This window comes from Puntigrus tetrazona, chromosome 19, assembly GCF_018831695.1.
Source record: "Puntigrus tetrazona isolate hp1 chromosome 19, ASM1883169v1, whole genome shotgun sequence".
Lineage (NCBI taxonomy): Eukaryota > Metazoa > Chordata > Actinopteri > Cypriniformes > Cyprinidae > Puntigrus > Puntigrus tetrazona.
The window spans coordinates 9,579,204-9,605,506 of NC_056717.1; the positions used below are offsets into that span (position 1 = coordinate 9,579,204).

General features: G+C 38.4%; 2 protein-coding genes across 3 annotated transcripts; one reads left to right on the top strand and one right to left on the bottom strand.

Moving 5' to 3' along the window:
- Positions 1-371: 371 nt before the first annotated feature.
- klhl38a (kelch-like family member 38a) lies at positions 372-5,570 on the bottom strand. 2 transcript variants are annotated; one of them, XM_043217086.1, is made up of 4 exons: positions 5,051-5,568; positions 2,877-4,233; positions 2,688-2,793; positions 372-1,486 (listed from the first exon to the last, which is right to left on the bottom strand). In XM_043217086.1, the coding sequence occupies exons 2-4, from the start codon at positions 4,230-4,232 to the stop codon at positions 1,197-1,199; spliced, it is 1,752 nt and encodes a 583-aa protein (XP_043073021.1). In that variant the 5' UTR covers position 4,233; positions 5,051-5,568; the 3' UTR covers positions 372-1,196. The 2 variants fall into 2 exon arrangements, with proteins under 2 accessions (XP_043073021.1, XP_043073022.1); XM_043217087.1 differs by having other exon boundaries at positions 1,352-1,486; positions 2,676-2,793; positions 5,051-5,570.
- A 1,483-nt stretch (positions 5,571-7,053) lies between these two features.
- Positions 7,054-26,160, top strand: fam91a1 (family with sequence similarity 91 member A1). Its single transcript, XM_043217963.1, has 24 exons — positions 7,054-7,341; positions 8,393-8,477; positions 8,690-8,841; positions 9,691-9,748; positions 12,259-12,326; positions 12,540-12,653; positions 13,035-13,125; positions 14,424-14,486; positions 14,679-14,785; positions 14,887-14,925; positions 16,348-16,460; positions 17,385-17,494; positions 17,670-17,779; positions 18,925-19,011; positions 19,321-19,450; positions 20,077-20,225; positions 20,638-20,772; positions 21,470-21,583; positions 21,681-21,753; positions 21,870-22,007; positions 22,316-22,423; positions 22,540-22,663; positions 23,707-23,776; positions 24,689-26,160. Exons 1-24 carry the CDS (start codon positions 7,270-7,272, stop codon positions 24,872-24,874), a joined length of 2,496 nt encoding a protein of 831 aa, XP_043073898.1. The 5' UTR covers positions 7,054-7,269; the 3' UTR covers positions 24,875-26,160.
- Positions 26,161-26,303: the final 143 nt, after the last annotated feature.

Below are 26,303 nucleotides of genomic sequence, written 5' to 3' on the forward strand. Positions count from 1 at the left end.
GTCCCGAGGAACCGCCGCTCTGCCGGTACTGTCACACTTATTAAACACCTGATTCAGCTCACCACCTCATTAGACAAAATGAGTGTGTACAAATAAAAGAGAGACATACAGACTGTGTAGAGCAGAATTTAAAACCATTCACCCAAACAAACGTCCAGAGGGCCAACAATACATCTTAAACTTATTTAATTGCATTAACTTGCTAATATGCTAAGAGATGCTTCTCAGCTTATATAGGAGGGACTTCGAATGCTTCCTCAAACAAAGGGAGACCATGGCATTATAAAGGTTGAGGACCACTTTTTTTTATTATTATTATTATTATTATTTTGTTGATGGAGAAATATTTGATTTTGATATAATCACTCTTGTACAAGTTTACTCTGTTTAATTTCCAAATTGCAAACCCCGCAAAAGGGTTCATTGTCATGCTGGAGCAGAAAAAGACACTGAAAATGTTTGTCTCAGCAGATTGCATGGCTGCATGCTTGATTTTATGCATCTGTTAGATATGTGCGTAGCAGAAATAGTAAACCATGTTAATTAGAAGCAGGTGTCCACATACTTTTAGCGTGCATGGTACATCAAGCATTTCATGATCCATTAAGTTCATTTTTGGCCTTCGTTAATTACACAGAACTGACCACACACCACAGCTCTCAGCTCTCAGGGAATGTTCTCTTCACTTCACCGATTACTTCATCAAACAGTCACGCCCTCATGCTTTTGGATTTTTTACACTGGCTAAAAAAATGTTGTCATATCTCCTCGATCCCATTTAAATTCATGCTAACAAGGCGCTATTGACTAAAAATCGGCTGCTCAAGCCTTTCCGAGAGAAGGAGATCGTGATGAAAAAACATCTGTGTGAAGATTTTCGGTTCACAGTTCCGCAGGGACAGCTGTACATTGCGTAAGTCTGCCATTTTTGAGGTCCTGGGCTCACTCCCTGAGGTCCACTGTGACACTTGCAATTGGCAGCTCAAATCTCTTTTGATTTAAGACAGCACAGATGCTGGCGAGCACCAGCAGCATACCATCAAAGCCACAGCTGAGATGTACTCAACCCACAAACGAACGCAACCTTCCTCAGATGGTTTCCAGTCTCAGCTGTGGGCCCCCGTATTTCTCATTTCCCTTAATGAGCAGGGGAGCGAACGGGACGCTCAAGCAGACATGTTGCGCTCTCTGAGCAGTCATGGTGGGTTGGGGCGGTTGGAGACGCAGATCAGCGACAGTGAACCGTGATCAAACAGTTTGTACGGTAACGATCCTTTAGAAGTCCACACGTCCGTTTTAGGGTCGTAGCACTCAAAGCAGTCTGAGTCTTCGATGACATCATGAGCGTTGAGGAAACGTCCTCCGGTCACGTAGAGTTTGTTATTGATGACAGTAGCTGCATGGTGCATCCTTCTCTCCTTCATGTTGGTGCACTTCACAAATTTATTAGCTTTGGTGTCATAGGCAATCACTCTTCTTGTGTATCCTAAAAATAAACAGCAGTTTAATTAATGTATCGACTCATCAAATGATGCATCATGTTTCATGGTTGGATTACTGTGAGATCCTATAAAGGGGCAAGATTTTCCCCTTGACAGTAGATGTCATTAAATTTCATCTAAACATATTTATTATTTTAATCTTGACTTTAATCTTGGCAGCAGCATTAGCCAGATTTATGAACAGATTAGCTTGATAGTCAATTTGCTCATGACATTAAGATTTGTAAGGTAAAAATGTTCAATTTTTGATTTAAATGTAGATTTTAAACATTTATTTATCATAATATGGGCCAATTGAGTGCAACCATTCAATCTGAAATCATAGTCTATTCAACTGACCCTTCGCAGAGAGCTTGACTGATAGGCGATCTAACCATTACACTAAATCTGCCATTTTTGTCCAACAAATCAGACAAGAGAGTAGATTAACTTCGATTAACTTCTTTTTGAAATTGAAAAATGGTATGTAGTGACGTCTTCGCACCTTCAAATGTTCATTTACATTTATTTAGATTTTTAGTAAATATGAAAAGATGCCACTTGAACTGAGGCACTACTGTGATCTGTCACAACACATTAAAGAGCCACAAAATGGTATTTATTGAATGAATCTTGTTTATTGGCGCATTTCGAATTTTCTCTTTGCTCCTTATTGTATTTTGGGTAACTCTTTATTTTTATTTTTTAATTCTTATTTAGGGTCAAATGACTAGTCTCTTATTAGGATGCATATTATTAGAATATTAGCCATTTATTAGTAGTAATTAAGCACATATTAATACCATATTCTACATTCTTAATCCTACCCAATAATTTAACTTAACATCTACCTTACTAATTATTAATTATGAACTTAGTAAATAAATGTTCCCTATTCAAAAGTGTTACCATATTTTTTACTGAGTATAATGTGTGATGTAAGAGCGGCATGGCTTATTAATAGTAACTAAGGGCACCCCCCTCTTCATGAAGGGTCAATTATTTAACTAAATTAAATCAGTGGTTCTCAACCAGGAATCCACTACCCACCAGGCTTAAAATTATATTTAAAAAAAGACAAAAAAATAATTCCAAATCAACTAAAAATACTAAAGGTATTTCTTATTTTTTATTTCACCCGCTCAACCTCAGTCCCACAGTTTTAAATATCAGCATTTCCCTATTATCTCTTACAGTTTAGCCCACCTCCAACAATATAAATCTTGTCTTCTATCACAGCAGCAGGTGCGCAGACGTTCTTCACTGTCCTGGTTTCCAGTCTAGACCACAAGTTGCGGGAGATGTGATAAACCTTGAGAAGGCAAAATGCATTTGTCATGTGGGATCACACCTTGCATGAAGCAAATATTATATTCTCCAAACGACTTTTGTTACCTGTATTTGTCTCACTGGATTCTGCAAGGCATCCTCGCCTCCAAAGACATAAATCCTCTGATCGTTGGCTGCGACTGCAGGGTGTAGGACCGCTGTGGGCATCGGTGCCATGGCCTCCCATTGATTGAACATGCTGTTGTAGCGCTCCACAGTATTTGAGATCTGCTTATCCGGCCCTATTCCACCAAGAGCAAAGATGAAGTGGAGGTAGGAGACACACTGATGGGCGTAACGTGGCTCCAGCATGGGCTCGGCGGTCCTCCATTGGTTGGTCTTCAGTGAGAGAGTATAAACTGTGGCGCTAACCGCGCTGTCTCCAGATACCAGACTAAGACTAAGACCACCAACCACATAGAGAATGCTGTGAATACACACATACGCCGCCTTGTAGAGTCGCAGAGGCAGTTTGGCGAGCCACTGCCACCGCTGTGTCCGTTCATCATAGAGAAGCGCCTCTCGAGATGTCTGTTCGTTGTTCTTGCGGCCTCCAACCACCACCAGAGTCTCCCGGCACGTGTATCGACGTGGTGTGGTCCAGAGAGGCTTTAGCTCTTTAGTGCATTTGGCGCTTACAGAAAACATGAGACGTCGCACAGACTCGATGATCTCTGTGCACAGTGTAGACGACTGGACGAGCGGATCGTTGGCGATAAACTGGAAGAGGTACGTCGGATGGATGTACCGCAACCGGACCTTCTTGAAGAGGTCATGAATGGCTCCTCGCCGGGAAAAGGGGTCGTGGTGGATCCAAGCAAGTAGAGTCTCGAAAACCTGCTCTTCCTCCGCACAAAGTCGGTCGTCCTCCAAATAGCACATTAACTCAGGAAGGGAAAGTTCACAGAAGTCCTCAGAAGCAGCTACGTCCGAGAAGCACCGCACGGCCATTTCTTTGGCTCTCTCCTTGAGGCTTTCACAGTGAAGGATCTCCGAGAGCCGGATCATGCTCAGGCAGTTTTCTGGATTGAGCTGTTCCTGCAGGAAAGTGGAGCAGGCCTCGAAGAGCCTTCCGTAATGCAGCATGGAGGCCGCCTGCATCAGAGGCAGCACCAGCTCCATGGTGATGGTGATGGCACCAGTATAGATGTAATCCACGACACATTCGATGACCTCCGATGCAATGCCTTTCAGGTCCACTCTGGCCTGGCTGCTCTCCCGGAAGTTGCTGCAGAACATGGCTCGGAAATATGGGCTGCTGGAGACCAAAACGTTCCTGTGGCAAGGGATCTCCTTGTCTTCGGTGCACAAGATCACATCGGTGAAGACCTGCTCTTGTCTCAATATGTTCAACTGAAACAGGAGGTGAGCTGAGAGCTCTTGGTCCTTAAATGGAAAGGTCTCTGTTGATATACTAGCCATGCTGCAAAAGGAAAGGATTGAGAGTTTACTGGCGAATTACAGTCTTTCACAGCAAGTAAGAAGTTACGGTTTGCTGTTGTCATGGCCACCACACAACCTTTCCTGCCTTTCCTCGCTCCCTCTCTCTGTTTTTATCACCCCTGATGTTTAGCACCAGGCCACGACGTTCTATTCCAGTGTCCCGTAAATCATTTTAATGCTTCCATGTGCAGAGCTTGGCTACATTACCCTATCAAAGCTAAGTTTATCATCGCCGTTGTATCACTTGCCAGCTGTTTCTGATCCCCTCGGTAGGTTTGCCCTTGACAGCCTAACCACTTAGACGAGGACATTTCATGGGGCTATTATCAACGCTAAGTCGTCTAATCACCCCAGAGACAGCTACTGATTTTATTTCACTCCGGATCACATGGGCCTGTCTGACGTCTATTTTGGGACGCTAATTGTTTTTTTTCTTATTATTATTACACACCATTCTGAGACACCACAACAAGGCTAAAAGTATTCCCCGAAGATAAAAGATAGCATATTATATTTCAGTGGCACGCATTTAAAACAGACAGCAAACTCTCAGTCGCCAGTGCAGTTGTGAAATTGAGAGTAACAACAACTGCGGAAATAAAATCTCAAAAAATAAGGATTCCACTATTTTTCATGTTTTATTATTATAACTGCTTATCAGTATTGTTAAAAACGTGCATTGCATTACTAGGCTAATTCAGAAGAGGTAAGTAAATGCTCTACCAGAATTCACAATTTGTCCAATAAAGCATTTTCTCAATTAAATGCTGCGTCATGTATTAGTCTCTTAAACTCACCTGTTTGTTCTTTACGCTCAAGTTGATGATGAATCAGGCACAGCAGCTCAGCAGGGTAAAAGCAAACACATTTCTCCCAGATTTCCCTCTCAAAGACGACACAGTCAAAGGAGGCATGGAGAAAGACATGAGGTCTCAAGTTTGAAGTCTGCCATGAGGTCGCTGTGTACATTCCAGTTACCTAGAATAGTCTGGAAGGCTGCTGTCGTCCGGGGCTCACATGTGACCCTCCCCTTGTTTGTTCCCACAGTGGTAGGCCGTGCACCATGCGTTTTGTGTGTTTTCTATGGCAGTGACAGAGAACCCGGCTTATCTGGAGGACAGAGGAAGGGGCTGAGGGCTTGTGCACACCCCTTGGCAGGCTTGTGTAACCCAGGAAGCTGGTAAATATAGTGCAGTGCTGATGGCTAGGATGAGTCCGTTGAACAGCTGAACTGTTAGGCCCGGTTACCTTGGTTTGCCTCTTGCTTGAGAAAATAGGGGAAAAAAAGACGAAAACAGCCTGCTTCATTAGCTACCCATGTATTTCCTCATGCACATATTGTTTTGCAAATCTAGCTCATGGTTTTTTTTGCTATCAGTTCATCTCACCGGCTTTATATCACACAGAGACATAGCATATCTTTTTGTATAGGCTATTTTCATTAGTGTCCTCTATTGACAGATTAGCAACTGTTTGCTCATGTAAGTACACTAATGTATGCAGTCGACATAAAAGAAAACGAAAAGGGCGGCAAAAGCAAGCGTCAGAAAAAACAACAACAACAAAAAAAAGGTCATTTCAGATGAACTGAACTCTAGATACCGGTACATATATTCCTTACAGGCCTATCATCAGCTGCATGCTGCGAGAAGATGAATGACTGTCACGTTTAGATTGCTGGAGAGGGAAAGAAAAACAAACATGCATCCAGGCAGATTATATGACAGTCCCAGAATGCCATGGAGTCTGGAATGTCAGCAAGGGAGCATCATCTTCAGTTATGTCACCTGTTCCCTTTGATGTACACAGCTGTGTTTGCTTTGCCTTCTGCACTGCTTTCCTACCTAGTGGCTTGAATTGGGTGTGGTTAAAGCATTGGTCTTTACACTAACAGAAGATAATTGCATGAAAATTTTTTTATAGTAGTTTTATAATAAGGTGTGGGAAAATATCTAGCATATGATTTTCAGCACGTTTTTTTTAGGAAACACCCTCACCACGTTTGAATGCAATGCGTTTTTAATGTTTAGTCTGCAGCGATGCCCAATTCATGAATGAATCGTTGATTCAAAGGAGTCGGATCTCCGTTGAACCCACTCAAAAAGACGGATGTGAGTGACAAGAGCGAAGAACCGCTGAATCAGTTTCAAAGCCGCTTATCGGACCGAATTAGCCTTCTTAAGAAATACAAATCTGATATTGAAGTGAACTGCAGTTTTTGTGATTCGTCTGAAGAAGACTTCATTCATTTATTTTGGCTGTGCACCCACACAGAAAAATTTTGGTCAGATTTTTTAGCATTCATCCAATCTTATTTTGCGAGATGCTTTCTTTGGAATGTATGACTATTCAAAAGAAAATACAGGAAAATATTACATAATTAGCTTATGTTTTCCGTTAGCTAAATTTCATATTCATACACAAAAGTTTACTGACTCTAAACCTCTGTTTTCTTTGTTTAAAATTGATTTGGACAAATATATGGAAACTATAAATAACTCTACAAATGTGAAAGCTATGAAAACGATATCCCTGTATTCATTCTTTGTGTCTTAAGATTTTTGTTTTGTTAACCCTGGCAAATCTGTATGTATATTCTGTTGTTGGTATTATTATTATTTTTGTCTTCATGTATAATTGTATCTATGTTATAACGTTTGTACTGTTCAATAAAAAATAAAAAAAAAATATCGGAACGAATCGTTTAGAAGATCCGATGCTCCGAAAACGAGTCGGACTTCCCATCGCTCCCGTTCTGCGCTCGAAACTAATCCCCTTTCGTCACGCGCCGAGCGGAAGTGACGTACATAGCCAGAAGCGTGACGAAGGCTGGCTTAAAAATACAACAAGGAAGTGGACGTTTACTGTCAAGGCTAAAATAACATTCATAAGGGAGACGTTTAATTGTATATCGGCGTCTTATCACTGAATAAGTACCGGGGGGGTGTAGTCATCTCGGACTTACCCGAAAGCCCGCGAGTATCTGTTTGAATAACCGTGGAGCTCGAGTCCAGCAATGAATACGGACGTAGAATTTCACATCAGGCAGAATTACCCATGGAACAAACTGCCAGCTAATGTCAAACAGGTACAGTAACATGCAGCACACGTTTTCTTCACACACAAACACGTCTCTCACGACTTTCCCGTCACTGCCTGCCCTGCCTGCATAATAATTCACATCATCAGCATGATTTCCAGGGATTCTGTCATTCATCTCAGTCATTCATGTGATTATCCGTAAACACACACACACACACACACACACACACACACACACACACACACATTATCATCGCCATCATCATTATAATTTCGTTACTGTCATCAGATTTCTCTGCATATCCGATACCTGCAGATCAATAGTTATAAGAAGGCTAATAAAAACTGTAGGAATTGCATTTTAGATTAATTAATCATTACATAAGTTGGTGTGTTCTTGTTGACTTTGTATCAGATGTTTATTTTAAAATTCCTCTAAAAATCCTCTGATGCATTTGCTATTAAAGCATATTTCTGTATGTTTTGAAATAGTATATACAATGTATTACACCAACCATTATTAATATGTATATGTGTGTATATGTGTGTGTGTGTGTGTGTGTGTGTGTGTGTGTGTGTGTACGATATATATATATATATATATTTTTTTTTATCATTTTACAATGTCCAAAATGATCATTTGTGTGCATTTGTATTTATTTATTGTTTTATAATAGTTTGTTTATATTTATAATTTATTTTATAATTTTTTTTTAATCAAAGACATATCTTGACAGTTATTTGTCCACTGACGATATAGAATAGAAGAATGATGAGTAGAGAAACCATGCCTCAAAGGGTTAAAGGGACAGCAAATGAGACAAATGCAGTAGAAATAAATGTGGATAGCATAGAATTTGTGGCTTTTGAATTTTTTTTTTTATAAAATATAACTTTTTCAGATGGAAATGATTTTTGACATTTTTCATAATTTTTCTTGCACATTAAAATAAAAACACAATTTCCCGCTCCCATAAATAATGTCAAACATTACGTGATGGCATTGTGCATTGTGTTACTAAATCTTTTAGGATTAAATATTTTTGTGCTTTCATTTTTTGTGGAAGAAATGTTTTAATCGTTATCTGTATTCATAGAGCCTGGGAAACTCGCAGCGTGAATATGACAAGCAGGTTCTTCTGTACAGTATCCGAAACCAGCTTCGCTTCCACAATAACCTAGGTAAGCATTGAATGAACGGAGAAAATCTATTGATCTCCGCTTGCATATTTTTCATTCTGACATTGTAAACCGTTCGTGTCTCTCGCTCCACTCTGGTCAGACCAACCAGCTCCTTGTAGCTCCTGTCAGCAGATGTAATTACATTGAAATAATGAGCCTCGCTGCTCTGATTTGGTGTCCCACAACGCTGTCAAAAACCTCTTTTCTAACAGTCAGGCATGTGAAGAAGGACGAACGCAAGTATTATGAAGAGCTGTTGAAGTACAGCCGGGAGCATCTGATGCTCTACCCCTACCACCTGTCTGACATCATGGTCAAGGGTCTGCGGGTCACCCCTTTCTCCTACTACATCAGCATCATGGAGGTACGGACAAGTCAGCTATTTTACCATAATCACTTATTCTTTCTTTCTTTCTTTCTTTTTTTTTGCATCTTTTAATGAAAGAGTAGCGAAAAGAATGGGAAGCTTACTAAATTAATTTTCTCAAACTACCACATTAATTTCTACATTTATCACTGATTCTGTGAAAACAGTCGCAGCATATGGTAGACATGGGCTGGCATCCAAGCATTCAGTGTTTTACTGATCTAGTTTGCAAGGGTTTTCTTCCTTTAATGATAGAGTCAATAGAGAAGTATTAACTCATTACAGTATTGCAGTTCTGCATTCTGATAATGCTTCAGACAGGAGGATTACAGTAAATGACTCGGAGAGTGTCATCTTACCGTATTTTATCGCATGAGACGATAGCGTCTGCTTTCTGTCTGTGTGACTTCTGGTGTCACTTATGCAAATTTAAAAACGTATTCACTTAGTACGTTTTTAAATGATGCTCTGAGAGCATTCAAAGGGAAAGTTCAACTTGTACGTCTGTCTTTTTCTGAGAAAGGAGAAGTTTTAACGCTGCTCTGTTCCGTGCAATGCATGTGTATGAGAACCAGGATGCCAAAAAAGAAGAAAAACACTATAAAAGCAAGTAGTTTATTGCTTTGTGTGAAAAAAATCATTCACTTGCATGCTATTTGGAAAATAGCAGCTTGGACATTCTTGAATGTAAATTATTTTTTCATTTTTCCATCGAGGAAAGAAGGTCATATGAGTTATGAAAGGCGTGAGGAAGAGTAAACAATGATAGAATCATAACTCTCTATTGTTTCATTGGACTTCTTTTATTGGCAAGTGTGTGACCCAATCTCTTTCCCCTTCATTCAGGACATCATGAACTGTGAGAAGAGTTATGATTCCCTGCCCAACTTCACTGCCGCTGACTGTAAGTTGTTCTCTCTCTGTCAGAGCTGGGAATCATTATTTGTTACTGTTGCTGGCCGCTCATGCACAATAACGAGGCCACAAGACACTAGAGACTTTGCTCGCTCAGAATGAAGTGGCACAGAATTACTAATAGTGAATGTAAATATTTTAAGGAATGTACTTTGCAAATTTTTCAGAAGAAACGTGTCTTTGCTTTTCTTGATGCTTTAAATGTGCCATATGTACCACAGAAAGATGAATTTACTGCTTAATGTGGCGCAGAGGTGGCATGCATGCATTTACTAACAATTAGTGAAATAATATTTAGAAAATGTGAAATATATGAATATACAGAATCATGCATAGCGTTTTATAAGTTGATTTAATTTCTTAACATTAGTTACGCATGATGTTGATTTAACTTAAAGGAATAGTTAACCCAAAAATTCAAATCGGTCATCATTTACTCACCCTCAAGTGAATGTATGAATTTCTTTGTTCAGCCGAACGCAAATGAATATATTTTAAATATATTTCACCTTTTTTCCTACTATTGAAGCCAATGGTGACCCAAAACAGCCTGGTTACAAACTTTCTTCAAAATATCTTCCTTTGCGTTTGGCAGAACAAAAAAATTCATACAGGTTTGGTACTACTTGAGGGTGAGTAAATAAGGACAGGATTTTCATTTTTGGGTGAACTATTCCTTCAGTATTATAGCTTTAAATATACTTATGATCATTGTTAATTTATTATACTTTAACTAGTGTTCAAAGTGTTTTAGTATACTGTAGGTAGAAATGGACATTAATAATGTTCATTGTTAATTATGATTCCTAATACATTATCTGATGGTAATGAAATGAGCAGTATTGTAAAGTGTTGAAGTGAAATAGTTTGTGAAAATGGCACAGTATAAAAATTAAATAGGGCAAGGTTACATTAAATGGTGATATTAAAATGACATAAAATAAAATAACAATGATGCTATTTTAAATGGTTGCTGAGGTTTAAGTGTAAAAATGTATTTAGACTTTGGACTGTGGCAATTCATGGCTAGTTGGATTATTCATTTGTGCAAATGAGCTTTGCAGTCACTACAAAGTGGCAACATAATAGTGTATAAGCACCTGACAACAAGACAAAACATCACATATTATTTTGTTGGAAGAATTTTGAATTAGGTTTTTAGAGTATCATTGCATTTTACGAACCCCTTGCATTTACCCGTATGCCTTGTCATTATTCAACTGAAAGAAATGTGCTGGTGTATCTTTGGGGAATTGATGTCAGCACTCTTATGTGAATTGCAGGCAAAGATTAAAGTGAATTGTGCAAGGCTGTACAGTCATACATATATTTCTACCCCAAAGCATCTGGGTACAAAATCATTGGCATAATAGCACGTCATTAAACTATGTTATGAAACAAATCATTTGTAATTGGCCCATAATAGCTGGCTGTGCATGCTCAGAGATCTCACAGAACATGGTCTTTGGGTTGGGTAGACAGAAGGTAGCCAGCAGGCTATGCATGGGTTTCTCGCTCTAATCTGTTTGTCTGAAGTGAAGCTGCACTCCTGCCCTTCACAGCCTTTGGCTTCATGCCTGGCACGTCACGGTCAGGCCTGGCCTTCTCTAATGATCCCAGACCCCTGTGCCTTTATGCATGGTGAGGGACAGGCTGCTGAGGCCCCAGGAAGGCAGGATCTGGGGCATAGAGAAATGTAAAGTCACAGAGGTTCCTCCAAACACTGAAGGACATCTATGATGTCCTACCAATAGCTTGAGTAAGTGGTCAGTGCTCAGTATAGGTGAAAAGTGGGTCTGCCATTTTTTTTTTGTGAATCTCAATCCACATTTGGATATATAGTTGAAAACACACATTGCATAGGTGTTTGTAATGCTGCCTGGTCGCTTATCAGTTATCCAAATGCTGTGCTTTAGGTGCACATACATGTGCTTCCAACGTTTTTATTCATTTCAGTTCCTGTTTATTTGTAAAGCCCTTTTCATGATGTATTGTTTCAAACCAGCTTTACTAGAGATGCATGTTTCTATAGTACAATTAAGAGTAAATTGTTAGCAAAGCTGACTGTTAAAGTAATGTGCATATGGCAGACATTTACAGTTCTGTTATAATAAAAATCATGCAATTAATGAAACATTCAAGCAGAATCAAAGAACACGATTAGAGCAATGATTACATGTTGTGATTATAATGATTGCAATGAAAGGAAAATTAGTAGAGTTTAAAAATTTGGAATCAACAGTGTGCAGAATTTTTTGCGTGGAGTGAATACTAAAATCTTTTTTTTTATAGACCAATGAAGACTTTTTAATGCTGCTACTGCATATACATTTATTATAGTAATCGGCAGTTGTCATTTTTGCATTTGACTTTGCAACAGTCAAAATTGATTTTGTTTAAACATTAAACAGTATCATAGGTTGCAGATTAGGTACATAAAATGTTTAGTAGTTAAGTGTCCATTAGTGTAATTATTGATCTAACTGTTGACCTTCTCAGGTCTGAGGCTGCTGGGGATTGGCAGGAACCAGTACATTGACCTAATGAACCAGTGCAGATCTTCCAAAGTAAGTGTCACTCTTGGTTTTATGCTATAGATCAATTAGGATGTTATGGTTAACTTCCATGAAATATCTTCTGGGATTTCAACGTGATGTTCATTAGATGGTTCTCAAATCTGGACGGTTTCATTGCTCCCTTTGAAGATGAAAGATGTAATCCATAGAGAGCAGTGCTTTGTACACACGGTGATAACCTAAGCAGCATCTGTCTGTGGCTAGAAATTCTTCCGGAGGAAATCGGCTCGGGATCTCCTGCCAGCAAAACCTGTGGAGATCACGGTAGAGCCCTGGTGGGTGGTACAGACCGGATATATCACCGAGGATGACATCAGGGTAAGGCGAATTAATTTAACAACGATTCTTCAGTCTTCTTTATGAAATTATATTAGGCTTTTGGAAATGGAAAAAGGGAAATAATATTACTTCAAAGAAATGGAATCACTGAGAATAGAAATAAATTATGCATTTAATATTTCTTTTATGATGTAACTGTTTTCTAACGCACCATTAACAGTTATGCAATTTTTTTTAATGAAAAAGATGAGCAAAACATCAAAACAAAGAACCAAGTTATTCTCAACAGCTACATTATGACTCATATTTTCAGCTTAAATCTATCAAAGGATAAAATGTCTTTTAGCTGCTTATTTGAAGGTTAGTAACTGGAGTGAAAAACCTCTGGCCTTTAGTGTTTTTGTGTTGGGTTGATTCCAGATCTGCTCTGTGGCGGAGAAGGCGGCCATTGATAAGATGATAGATTCTGGACCCCAGCTGGCTGGATCGATGGAGTACAATGTGGTTCTGAGTGAGTGTCGTTGAGACAGTTTTGCTCCTTGTTTTTTAGCATTAGTGTAATAATGTAAAAGACTTTGCTTTGATTGTCATCCTTTTTCTGGACTGCAGTTGTGACATTGTTATTGTAAGTGCAATTACCAATGATATTGCATATTTTGTACCATAAAAGCATGTTATTATGATATAGCTCCTAATTAAAATTTTTTATTTACCCCTAATGATAGTTGAGACGCTGCAGGTGACCAGGATAAAAAATTGCTAATAGTTATTACCTTACTTACCTAGTTGATTGATTACATTGATAATTGCAAACATTTTTTGTATTATACAATTTAAATATTATTTAATTTAAATATTTAAATATGCAACTGAGGCATTATTTAATGGAATACAGGCTAATTTGCATATATTTCTAAAACAAAAATATAAACACTAGATGAAGCCAGTTTCAGTTATTTAGTTTATCTGATTATTAGAGTATCTGATTTTGATGCTCCATCATTCGGAATATACTTAGAACAGACAGAAAACAATACAATTAACAATACAATGCTAATTATATATGCACAAATCCCTCTGTAAAAACCTTGATATCGACAGGAATAAAAATTTAAAGTTTGGTGCGTGTAACTACTACTGAAGTGGAGATATATGGCTCAGTGTGGGAGAAAAAACTTTTTAACGGTCTTTAATAATATGTATTGTAATTGAAATCCACTGATACAAATAGAGAAACACTAACAGTGTCTTTTGGATGTTTTCTTTCCACTAGTCTGTAAAAACCAAAAAGCCCAAAATCTCAAATTTGATGGGTGCATGAAAAAACAGGGTTTTTGCCTGCAGTGTCTCCCCTTAACTTTGTAAACTTTGACAGTGAGACTCTATAACTGCTACGGTTAATAATAACAAAAATGATTTTAAATGGTAAAAGTTATATTCCCTCACTCCATTAATAATTATATTAATGTATGACATTATTACTACTACTAATAATGATAACAACATGGTATTTACTGAATATTTATTATTTCAGTCAAACTGTCATGGTCTTTGCATCCACAATGGTCTGTGCAGAGCTGTCCATTGGCCAGTGCAGATGATTGGTTTCCATGCACAGCAGATAATGGCAGCACACAATCCAAAAGTGTTGGGCAATTTTGAAGTCCGACCGGTGTGACCTCTAGCAAAAATCTAGTCGCACATGCAGGAAAAGTGGCTGAAAAAGCCACCATTTAGTCAAGCCCTGTGTTTTTATGGGTGGTACATTCAGTACAAGAACTAAATCTCCTATTCTCTCCATTTTTCCAGGTTTGTACAACCGGGGCTATATATATCTTGATGTGCCCATATCAGATGACAGCTGTATATCAGGTATACACTGCAGTTTATTAAATAGGCTTTATTTATAAACTCTTTGGAAAAGGATTTTGCTCGTCCATCGCCACACATTGTACAAAATAGCACACGGGATGGATCAGAAAGTGTTGATAGGATGATCACAAATCCATTTGGAAGAATTGCAGAGAACACATTTAGGTTACACTTCTTGGTTTTCATTTTCAGTACCGCCGCTTGAGGGGTTTGTCATGAACAGAGTCCAGGGCGATTATTTCGAAACGCTACTCTACAAAATCTTTGTTTCCATCGATGAGCAGACTAATGTGTCGGAGGTACATCTTCAGTTTTCACTTTTTGCAGTGCGCTTTTCATTTCTTTTCAGTGATCCTGCTTGTCTTTGAGACTCACAGCACTTTTCTGTTTGCCATTTCAGCTGGCTAATGTATTGGAGATCGACTTGGGCCTGGTGAAGGTACGTGTCATGCAGGGATGAAAATGGAAGTCCATTTACATGGAATGTTTGATATGAAATGATGCTTTTATAGCTGACTGGGAGGACGGTGAATCTGGGATGCACCGGTTCTGGAATTACCGTACCGCCGCAAAGGCAATTTTCCAAATTCTTTGGCCTTTTGATGGGTTATGAAATGAGTCCTTCTTTGAATGTACGATGCAGACTGAGGAGAATGAGGACTGAGCACGTTTCCTTTGTAGCTGTTTAGCGCCATTTCAGTATCTGGCAGAGTGGAAAACAAGCTTATTCATGAGATCTGTCATGAAAGTCCATAACTCCTTATTAGAAAAGCCAACGCTGACGGGACTCAAAGGACACAATCTTTAACAATGAGTTTATTTTTACACAAGATAGCTTGTATTAATTTTCATTATCTCGTTGACATTTTGCTAAGACAAAAAGAATGAAACGTTTCCTGCAGTCATCCTATTAGTGAAAACCTATTCATTAAATAAATGATGATGACAGAGTATCTTTGAATAGATCCATTGCTGTCAGTGTTTATGCGTGACAGATGTGGGTCCTTCTAAGAGCTGTTTGCCTGAAGACAAATACTTTCATTGCAAAAGCTTGAATGTTGGACCCTGCATATGAAACATGAGCCTTTTTTTTTCCTTTGGAAATCATTTATTAAGGCAATGTATCCATTTATGTAAGAGCAGTTTTATGAATGCTATTAATTAATTATTTATACATGAATTTAATTCTGCTCATATTTTACAAATGACTATGAAAGTAAAGAAGCTTTCATACACACACACACACACACACACACACACACACACACACACACACATATATGCAGTGATATTTAAATTCTCTTTTTTTCACCGTAATTTATAGTACAATGAGGGAATATGATATCAGGCTGTATGGAGCCCAAATCCTGACCTACTTTCTCCAGTGCTATTCAATCTTTCTCAATAGCTAACAGAGTTTTATCTTCATATGTGACAGTACCGCAATTTTCTTTTCTGTTCCACTTCACCTAGAGCCATTCTGAGTCGTGCTTATGGCCATGTCGAGAATAACCTTTGGAAAAATAAGGGAATATGTATTCATAACCTCAGCTTGGTTGGCCTAGCTGCAGAATCAAGTTGGATGCAACAGATTTGATGTTTCTTGTTGTCAGGTGAAAAGGGCAGATGGAAATGGCATTTTGGCAGTGATGCTGTGATAATGCTTATTATTATAAAGCTGTTTTCGATATCGCTATGGATTATTCATGAAGATGCGTGCGGATGCTTTCCAAACGCAATTCAGAGACTGGCCAACTTCCACGTAAATTAACGATGCTAACCTGCTATTATAGTAGTTGATAATCATCACTGGATTGCGTATGAATGCTGAATGAATATCAGACTTTTTATTGTCTTCCAGAATGCAGTGTCCATGTATTGTCGCCTGGGGTTCGCTATCAAAAAGGGTCAGGTGATCAGCCCGGACCAGCTGCACCCCTCATGGAAGAGTGCCCCTTCGGTCAATAGACTCAAGTATGAGAAGACATACCTGACACTGATGAATTGGCTTTTAGTGCTGCCTCATGTCTGAGAAACAAACAAAACTCTTGCTGCTCGAGAAATCTCAAACTCCAGGCCGTTCACACATTAAGAGCTTTTATCTGTTATTGGTCATAGTGGCCATAGATGCCCGGAGTTTATTGGTGGGCTGGCAGAATCATATTGTGGACATGTCATAATCACAAATATGACTAGGATTCATTCTTTCCAATAAATTGAATATTGATTCTTAAAATCCTAGGATTGGCATTTTAATTGGTATTTTAATATGCATTTGTAGTGGATGCGTCAACATGTGCCAAACATAATTTGTGCCACCTCACGTCTAGCAGATGTCGCTGGGTTAGTGGTGGATAATTTTTGACACATAACACAGGCAGTACTCTACCTCTATATATATATATATATCATATATTCATGCTAGTTATTATTTGTTTACTTATTTATTTATAGTAATACTGCAATTGCAATAACATTTTTTGAGAATGTAATAATTTAAATGAATGAATACTTCAATAAAATACAAAATTCACTTTATTATATTATTGTGATAATATACATCATTATTTATTAATTTCCTTTAAAGAAAAAACTTTTTTTGTGTGTTTTTCATAGCGACAATATAATTCTTCATTGCAAATCTGGAAAAATGGTGTAATGTCCTTCTCTGTACTAGTGTGTTATATTAGCTTTGCATCTGATGTCTAACAATTTAACAATCTGTAATAGCTAAAATATTTAGAAATGTGAAAGGAAAAAGAGAACCTTGTAGTGGGAATGTAAAGCTGGTTAAAAAATCTCATAATAATGTGGCCAGCAGTTGCTGTTTGTGTGAATGTCTCTTTAGTCTGGTGTTTCACTGTGTTTTATATCTGAGTGTTTTCTCACGCTTGCCAGAGGCACTATGGACCCTCAGAAGATGCTGCTGTCATGGGAGGGTGGGAGTCCAGTGATGGAGGCCGGTTCCTCAGCCACTGATACAGACACCACCAGCCTGGAGGACCAGGGTGAGAGCACAGCAGCATTCATTAAAGCATAAACAGCTTTCCACTCATCCGTTAGACGCTAGCTCACTTTACTGCAGTGTATTATTAAACATTAGTCTGGCTCCAATCAGTACATAAATCTTAATAATGTGAATTAAATTGACTGTGTGATGATTTTTTTTCCCCTGTCCTCTAGACAATGCAAGTGTGAGCAGTCTAAGTATTCCAGTCGCCCCGACTAAGAGGATCGCCTTCCTGTTTGACTCCACCCTCACCGCCTTCCTCATGATGGGCAATCTGTCCCCTGTTAGTATATCATTCACAGGTTTAAGTATTTCTGATTTCCAGTTGACATATAGTTGAAACAGTACATGTAACTTATTTTACTTTAAAGGGGTCAAGAACGGCCTTCAAATTCATCAAATAGAGTTTATCATTTGGTTTCTGCGTAGACCTGTATTTGTGGCTTTTGTCATTTACCTACCATGCGCTGGAGTCAGTGGACGGGGCTAAACAGGCAGAGATGTAGAAGCAGGCGTTGATCTTCTTTTGGAGGCAGTGTTTAGCCACACTATTACATTACAAAGTGGCACATTATAAGCTGCTTTTAGACAATCATGACAGATTCGAGGTAGCCCTTATATATCTGAAGCTCAATGGATTTTTTGGTTTATAGATTATAGTGTTCTAACAGTTTTATAGCACTGTTATAAAACCATTATTTTGACAATTAGTGTTGTATGGTGATTTTAATGCAAAACTTTTATATAGCACGACATATATTTTTTGTTTTGATAGTTAGCATAGAGTGAGCTGTTTTTAATTGAATGTTAGACAACAGCAAAGGTCATTTAAATATTAAACCAAGGGAAAGACGAATGCACAAAGCAATATGGACCTTTAGCGATAAGTTTAGGAACTCTTATATCAGCCCATATCCAATCTTGCTGATGCTTTATACATCAGTAATTGCCCTCTAAATGTCCTCTATGGTAATTAGATGCTAATTCGTCTGTTACTTGGTAGAAGCAGCCAAATGAGGCAGACGCCAATATGGCCAAGTTGTATGACATGCATTTATCTTAAAAAAAACATGAACAAAACTACTTAAATGCAACCCAGAATATATTAAATATCTGTTCACTTGCTGAAAAGAAAAAAAACCTAGTGTAGGCCTTCCACAATGTGTTTAGTGTGGTGAATTATTGCTTGCCGAGAGCATGAAAACATTGAAATTCAATTTTGTACACTAAACAGTTTTAGTACTGTGTTGTGTCACCACTTGAAGTCCAGTGGAAAAGCTGGACCCTGAAGCAAAACCAATTGAGAACTGCTGATTTAGTGGACTTTGAGGAAGAGTCATGCTCAAGAGTTTTCTAAGATTGGCAGGCAATCATCAAATATGTTTAGTATACCAATATTGTGATTTGTTGTGGTGTTTTTCGTCTCAGAACTTGAAGAGCCACGCTGTGACAATGTTTGAGGTGGGGAAGTTGTCTGATGAGACCCTGGACAGTTTTCTCATGGAACTGGAGAAGGTAATACCCTTATTATAGGACACAAAAGAAGCTGAGGGACACACAGTGGACAGACAATCTCCGTCTCTGTACTCATGTGGAAATAGAAAGGGGCCACCGCCAGGGGCTGATTATACAGCGCACACACTCACATTTTTCACTTTGGCTCTGCTCTCACATCTCACAAAAGCATAAAGGCTATTGCATTTCTCCCTTAATATCTCTCCAACCTTTAGTTATTCTTTTCTTGTTTGCGCACGTTCTTTCACTCACTGACATAATGACTGTCTTTGTGTGTTGAGCTTGATAAGGATGCTTTTATGTTATAAGGTTGAGAGCACGGCTGAAGGAGAGGCTCAGAGATATTTTGACCACGCGCTGACCCTCAGGAACACAATACTCTTTCTGCGCTACAACAAAGATCTCACGCCTGATCAGGGCCCTGATGTACCAAATATAGGTATGTGTTCGTTTCTGAAGGCCTGTATATACTAGACCTGGGTGGTCAATAAAAATATTTCTGTATTAAATGCAGCGCTGTCAAAGAAATATAAATACACACAGATATTTCAAAAAAATATATATTGCATGTATATTTAATTTTTATAATGAAAATGATGTGAATATGAATATAGACATGTAACTACATGCAAATATTTTTTAAATATATACTAAAATATATACAGTCTTTGGAATATTTAGGAAATGTACATGTGTTTAAAAGATTGCGTTTATTTAATGTTGCATATATTACAAAAATTAACCTCATTTTCAATTTTGATGTATTTAAAAATTCTGATTATTCCTGTGATGCACAGCTGAATTTTCAACATCATCACTCCAGAAATCATTCAAATGTGCTGATTTGCTAATCAAGAAACATTATTAACAGTGTTAAAAACAGCTTTTGCTGCTTTTGTGGAAACAACTCTGATGGGTAATACACGTCACCGTCAGTGTCCTTATTTAAACTGTATCACTGTGATCTTCATTAAATTAAATTTTCTTTCAATTATGGAGCGGTACAAGTAGGCACATGTTCACACGTCCTGCTTGGCACTGATGTATGTTTGTGTTTCTCGCCAGGTCTGCCTCTGGACCTCCTCCGCTGTGAAAGCCTGCTGGGATTGGACCCTGCCACCTGCAGCCGTGTGTTGAACAAGAACTACAAACTGCTAGTTTCCATGGCGCCACTCAGCAACGAGATCCGGCCAATCAGCAGCTGCACGCCTCAGGTAGCCCAGGAGACTGTAGTCAGACCCATAGAGAGGGATGTGTGAACGCTGGGAGTTACGAGACACTGTATGCGCTTCGTGAGCAGTCAGATCCTTGTCCTCTTGAGAGTACCATTCAAGCTAAATAGGTCTTTCTTTGCCTCCGGGTTTCTTTATAAAAGTTGCACCGTATACAAAAAACGCTACCCAACAACTACATCTCTGCATTTCCATAATGATCTATTACATGCTGTTTAGATGACTTTTTACAAATAAGTTTAACATTTGGCCTGAGGGGGTTACGGTGTGCATTTGGAATAAGTTCGATTTTGCTAAACTTCATTACATGTTTTGCCACTAGGAGCTGCTGGTTGGAAGTTGTCCATGTATCTCAGAGTAGCTTTATATTACGTGTCTAATGTGTCTCTTCCAGCACATTGGTCCAGCCATTCCTGAGGTCAGCTCCATCTGGTTCAAACTGTATCTGTATTCTGTCACTGGTCAAGGCCCTCCATCACTTCTGTTGTCCAAGGGCTCCAGGCTCAGGAAGCTGCCAGAGATCTTCCAGGTCCGTTTCAGCATTGAAATATTAATTTCATTTTTTCTGCTTTAATTTCTTTGTCTGTACTTATGTTCTAATACAGTTTTTATTAGGTCACATATTTCTTTAAATATGTTATTTTTTTGTTTTTCTGTTATTTTTCTTGCCCTACCCCTACATTAATAAAAAGTGTGCGGGGTAAAAAAAAAGTGTTTTTAAAATATTTTTGAAGAAGTTTACCAAGGCTGCATTAATTTGTTAAAAATATACAGTAACACAGTAATATTGTGAAATATTATTACAATTTGATGTAGCTCTTTTGTATTTTGTATCTTTTGTATACTTTGAAATGTAATTTATTCCTTTGATAGCAGGGCTGAATTTTCTACAGTTTTCAGTCAAATGATCCTTCAGAAGTCAATTTGCTGATTTAGCACTCAAACATTTCTTATTTTCTTTCTGGAAACTGTAATGCCTTTTTCCAAGCATTATCTGATTATAAATATGATAATTGTCTTTGATAAATTGAATGCATTGTGACTGAACAAAATAAATCAAATAAAAATTTGACATGCTAAATGTCCAGTTATTACAATATATACAATATATATAATTTTCTATATAATTTTTTCATATATAATTATTAAAAAAATATTTATTTTTATTTAATGTACTTTTTGATGAATAAAATAATTTGTATGTAATCCTTTGATATGTTACTAAGGCCTATGACCGACTGCTTATTACATCATGGGGTCATGACCCTGGGGTTGTCCCGACATCCAACGTGCTAACGATGCTGAATGATGCCCTCACCCACTCTGCTGTGCTCATCCAGGTAATACAGAAACACCCAAGAATTCTCATATCTAACACTTTATCAAATCTAATTTTGAATTTAATATCAAAACATTTACCAAAATCATTTTTTTCAGGGTCACGGAATGCACGGACACGGTGAAACTGTCCATGTCCCCTTCCCATTTGACGACGAAGACCTTAAAGCAGGTAAAGTCTATGCACATGGTGGCCCAGGGTTTTTTAGGGTCACTGTAGATGTGTTTAGCACTCTGAATAGCCCAGTCTTTCTAACTGACCGCTCTGATTTGTGTTGCCTCTCCCAGAGTTCTCATATTCCAATATGTGTGCGCACAAAGCCCTTAAGATCCTGCGGGACAAAGTGGATCTGGAGCACCAGTGTGGCTACATTACCATGCTCAACCACAACAACAGACATCGCAGACGACCCAGCGACGCAGACGGTGGGACTAAGAGCCTCTTCTTAATTCCAACGGTCCATTTATCCAATCTCTGAAATGCCTGATAAGGACAGCCCCTATACTGATCATCAGCCACTCCAGTCCGTATCGATAAGTGCTGCAATTAGATTAGAATGAGAGCAGCCGGTTCAAGCTTTTTCCAGCGTTTTTATTAGAGCAGGTCTCTAATTCAATTAATGTTTTAATTGCGGTCCACACGTTTGATTGCATCACTAATCAGAGTGAAACCTGAACGCTAACTTCAGGGTCTCAAAGGAACTTAAGATTCAGTCTCTTTGCTTTCCTCACAGGAGACCCTGAGCTTAGCGGAGTGCTTGATGCCAATGGAAGCAATGAATCTTTTGAGCTGGTTACAGAGGAGAATAATGGAGATGGCAGCAAGAAACCGGGAACAGAAGGTGGGTGTTTTTTAAAAGGGAGCAGGTAAAAAACATACAGAATAGAGTTAAACGTGTTGTGGGTACTGATAATCAATTAGGTCATGCGACTGAGCCCTGTTTGTTCACTTTGCCAGGGTCGTCCAGTGAGGATGAATGGGTTCCTCTGGAGCTTTGCTTTGGGATGCCTCTTTTTAGCTCTGAGTTAAACCGCAAAGTGTGTCAGAGGATCGTCTCCCACAAACTCTGCAGCAAAGACAGGTGACAACCTGAACAAATGTCCCCCTTTTTTACTGTGCATAAGAGTGTTTAAAAATACTGTTTGCAGACATGCACCGGCATATTGAGCTGCGATGAGCACCATAGCTTAATGTGCCGGTACGTGTCTGCAAATATTTCTAGCAAAGCAAATTTGAATTCAGTCCCACCTCTTTATCCCATTATTTCCTGTCCTCTGTCCACTGTCTGTATTATTAAATGTGGTAAAAGACTGGTACACTTGTATTTAAAAGTTTGGGGATGATAAGACATAATAAAATAAAATAAATAAATAGAATAAATAACAAATAGAATAATAAATGTAATAATTATTATAATAATGTAATAATGATATAATAAATAATTTAATATTTAATAACATGTTATTGTTTTATATAGATTATGTGCAATAAATGTAAAGCTGCAGTCTGTAACTTCTGGTTAAAAATGATTCAAAATACATTTTGGTGCAAGTACATTGCTTTAATTATGAGTTTGGCTTTAAATGTCAAGTTAATTTTGTAATATTTTGTTTTGTAGTTAATGCTTTGAGTTCCTTTTAAAGAAATTACAACTAAATTTAATGTAATGATACAATTAATCTGCTGTTATTAAGTAATTAACATTCATGTTGAGCTTTCATTATAATTCTGTTATAACATGCTAAAAATGAACATGTCTATAATCCAGCACATAGAGTGCCAAGTCTATATATGTATTCCGGTATTCAAATATAAATTTCACCTTCGGCACATTTTATTATCATTGGTGGCTTTTTTTAATATTACCACCCCCCACCCCCACTACAGGGACACTACAATAGCACTAAAATTGGTGGTGTGAGATATCACACCTGTCTCTGTGATAGTCTGTGACTGACCTCTTTTTTTAATCAGAAGCAACTTCTTTTGAATGAATGCATAAACTGTTAAGTGTTAAGAAAAATGAAGCATACTGAAGCAGCATTATGCATGTTTGATTATGTTCGTTTACAATTTGTTAAAACTGGACTACAGAATAAAGAGCGCACTTTCTTTCTTTTGCAGTCTTCAAGAGTTACTACATTCCAGTCGAAAACTGGCATTAAAAGTTCTCAGTTTTGTTCATTCATTCCAGGTAAATCTTCACTACAGGAACTTGAAGTGCCCCTATTATGGGTAATTAAAGGTTGACATGCTTGAAAGTTCACAAAACACTTTCATTGTCTTATAATATGCATTTATTTTTACTAATGCTGTCAAACTATTAATTGCGATTAATTGAATTCCAAAAGTTTGTTTACATAATATATGTATGTGTGCTGTGTGTATTTATTATGTATATATAAATACACATGCATGCATTTATATATTTAAGAAAATAGATTGTTCATATATTAAATATTTAGAATATAAATGATATGAATATATATACAGAAATGTAAATATTTTCAATATATACTGTATGAGTGTGTGCTTTTATAGATACAATAAATATACACAGAACACTCACGTATAGTATGCAAACAAAATCTTTTTATTTAGTATGCAAATGATCTTTTGACAGCACTACTTTTTACCTTACTTGCTCAACTCCCAACCGTTTTGTTTAACAGTTCATTTTTTCAAACCCCTCTTTGCGTGATGCTGGTCGGCAGTGATTGGTCCACTGGTTTAATTTTCATCTCATCGTGCATGTAATGCCCGATAAAGCAGCGTTTGTTACTGCAGTGCTGCTTTAAACCACTGTTTTAGCGCTCCAAAAGCGGCACCTAGTGGCACAGAATGAATTTGCATTTTCATTCAGACCAACAAAATGTTATTTTCAAAAATCCACAATAAGGCCACTTTAATTAAATCTCATGGAAATAAAGTGCATTTATATATTTTGTCTAGTTATGTTCTGCTTTGAAATATTTCATCAGCTAGAAATTGCTCTATGAGAGTGCAATCTCTGTAAAACCGGGCAAGACGCGTGAGACCCCTGGTATTTTTCACTGTCAGGTGTTCTTTGTGTGTTCAGTTGACTATTTTTCACCGTCCCTCACAGGATGGAAAACAGCCCGCGGACCCTGACAGCGGGGTCTCGGGTCCCCTGAGTCAGCCCCCGGCAGAGTCTGGCGTCCCTCTCCCCGCAATCAACCTGCTCTTCGAGGACGGCGAGCTGAAGGAATGGAGCGGCCGAACACCGCCCTCCCTGCAGATCTCTGCCCCACAGAGAGACCAGCCCACATAAAACAGCATCCTCAGAATAACCCTGTTCAGCTCCACATCATACACCGCTTATGTCATGAGTTACCATGTTACCCGCGGCACTCGATCACACACAGCCATCGAGTGCTGCCGCCGCCATCCGTCACGCCTGGGTGCGAGCGTCCAGAGTAAAGTCCCGACGGCGTCAATCACATGTCCCGTTCACCCAATTACAAAATAGAATTCACAAAAAACCTTTTAACGTGTACATAGACTTTGCTTGGAAAACATAGGACCAATCCTGGGGTTGGAGGAATTCACCCTACTCGTATTACCATGTTTTGTGACCTGATGCATGATATCACTGCACAAAATCTCAAAAACTACTTGACTGAATCAGCAGGGTTTGAAAACACAAAGTTTAGAGGTTTACGTTTTGCACAAAGCCTGTGGATGACATTCAGGTTTATTGAATTTTTCTTTGGAAATCAAGACCTTTGTTGGGACTTGATTACGGTTTATTAGGTAGTATTCCAGCTGGAAATCTTGTCCGTCTCAATTCTGCTTAGCAGAGGAGCGTTTCCGCTTCACTGAGACCAAAGACCAACTTGTTTTATGTTGATTTTTACTGTTATTTTAATTTTGGCTGCCTTATTTGCTTTGTGCCCATTAGACTACTGTATCACCGAATGCGTTTATTCCACTATGTTCTCACTATCTGGTCCACAAACCTTCAAGTAGTGACAACAAGGTCATTGATTATCCTTCAGTACCTAGATGTGTTGAATATCAGTATAAGTTTAGAGTTTATTGTGCGAATATGCAGAAATACAGCATTAAAATCCCCCTCAGTGGCCTGAATTTTTTTCCCCTCACGCCTTACTGAGGGTTCTGCCAGTGTTTTCCCAATCAAACCTTATGGTAGTGGTGTATGAAGACCGATTAGAGATCTTGGTGCTGCATGATGAGTGTGTAGAGTCGTTGTGTGTATTGTGCACCATCTTCTCCTCATCTCTTTATTTCCCCTTTCCATTCATTCCTGCATCGATACGATCCAAAACAACACCGGCTCCGTGCCTGACCCCGTCAGTGTTAGGAAAAAAAAAAACGAATAACCGATAGTTTTATAAAGTCACCCTGCATTTTAGGAACTCTCTGTTGTAGTGTACTTGATGGGACTGTGAACATGCTCTTGTAATTAAATGGGTACAGAAGTTACATCCCCCTCCCTCCCTGCCTCACGCCATCCCATTCTCCAAAATATATGTCATAACAAATGAATATGTAAAAAGTATATGAAAGCACTAATAAATATGTTACAAAAACGTCCATTGCAAGTGTTAGCTTGGAGTTTGTCATTTAAAAAGCTGTTTTCTTCAGGTTGTTGATGGGTTGGCTACAGACAGACTGGCTCCCCGGTGACAGTAATTACTATAGCAACACAAATTCAGGGTGTCACCAGGGGGCACCGA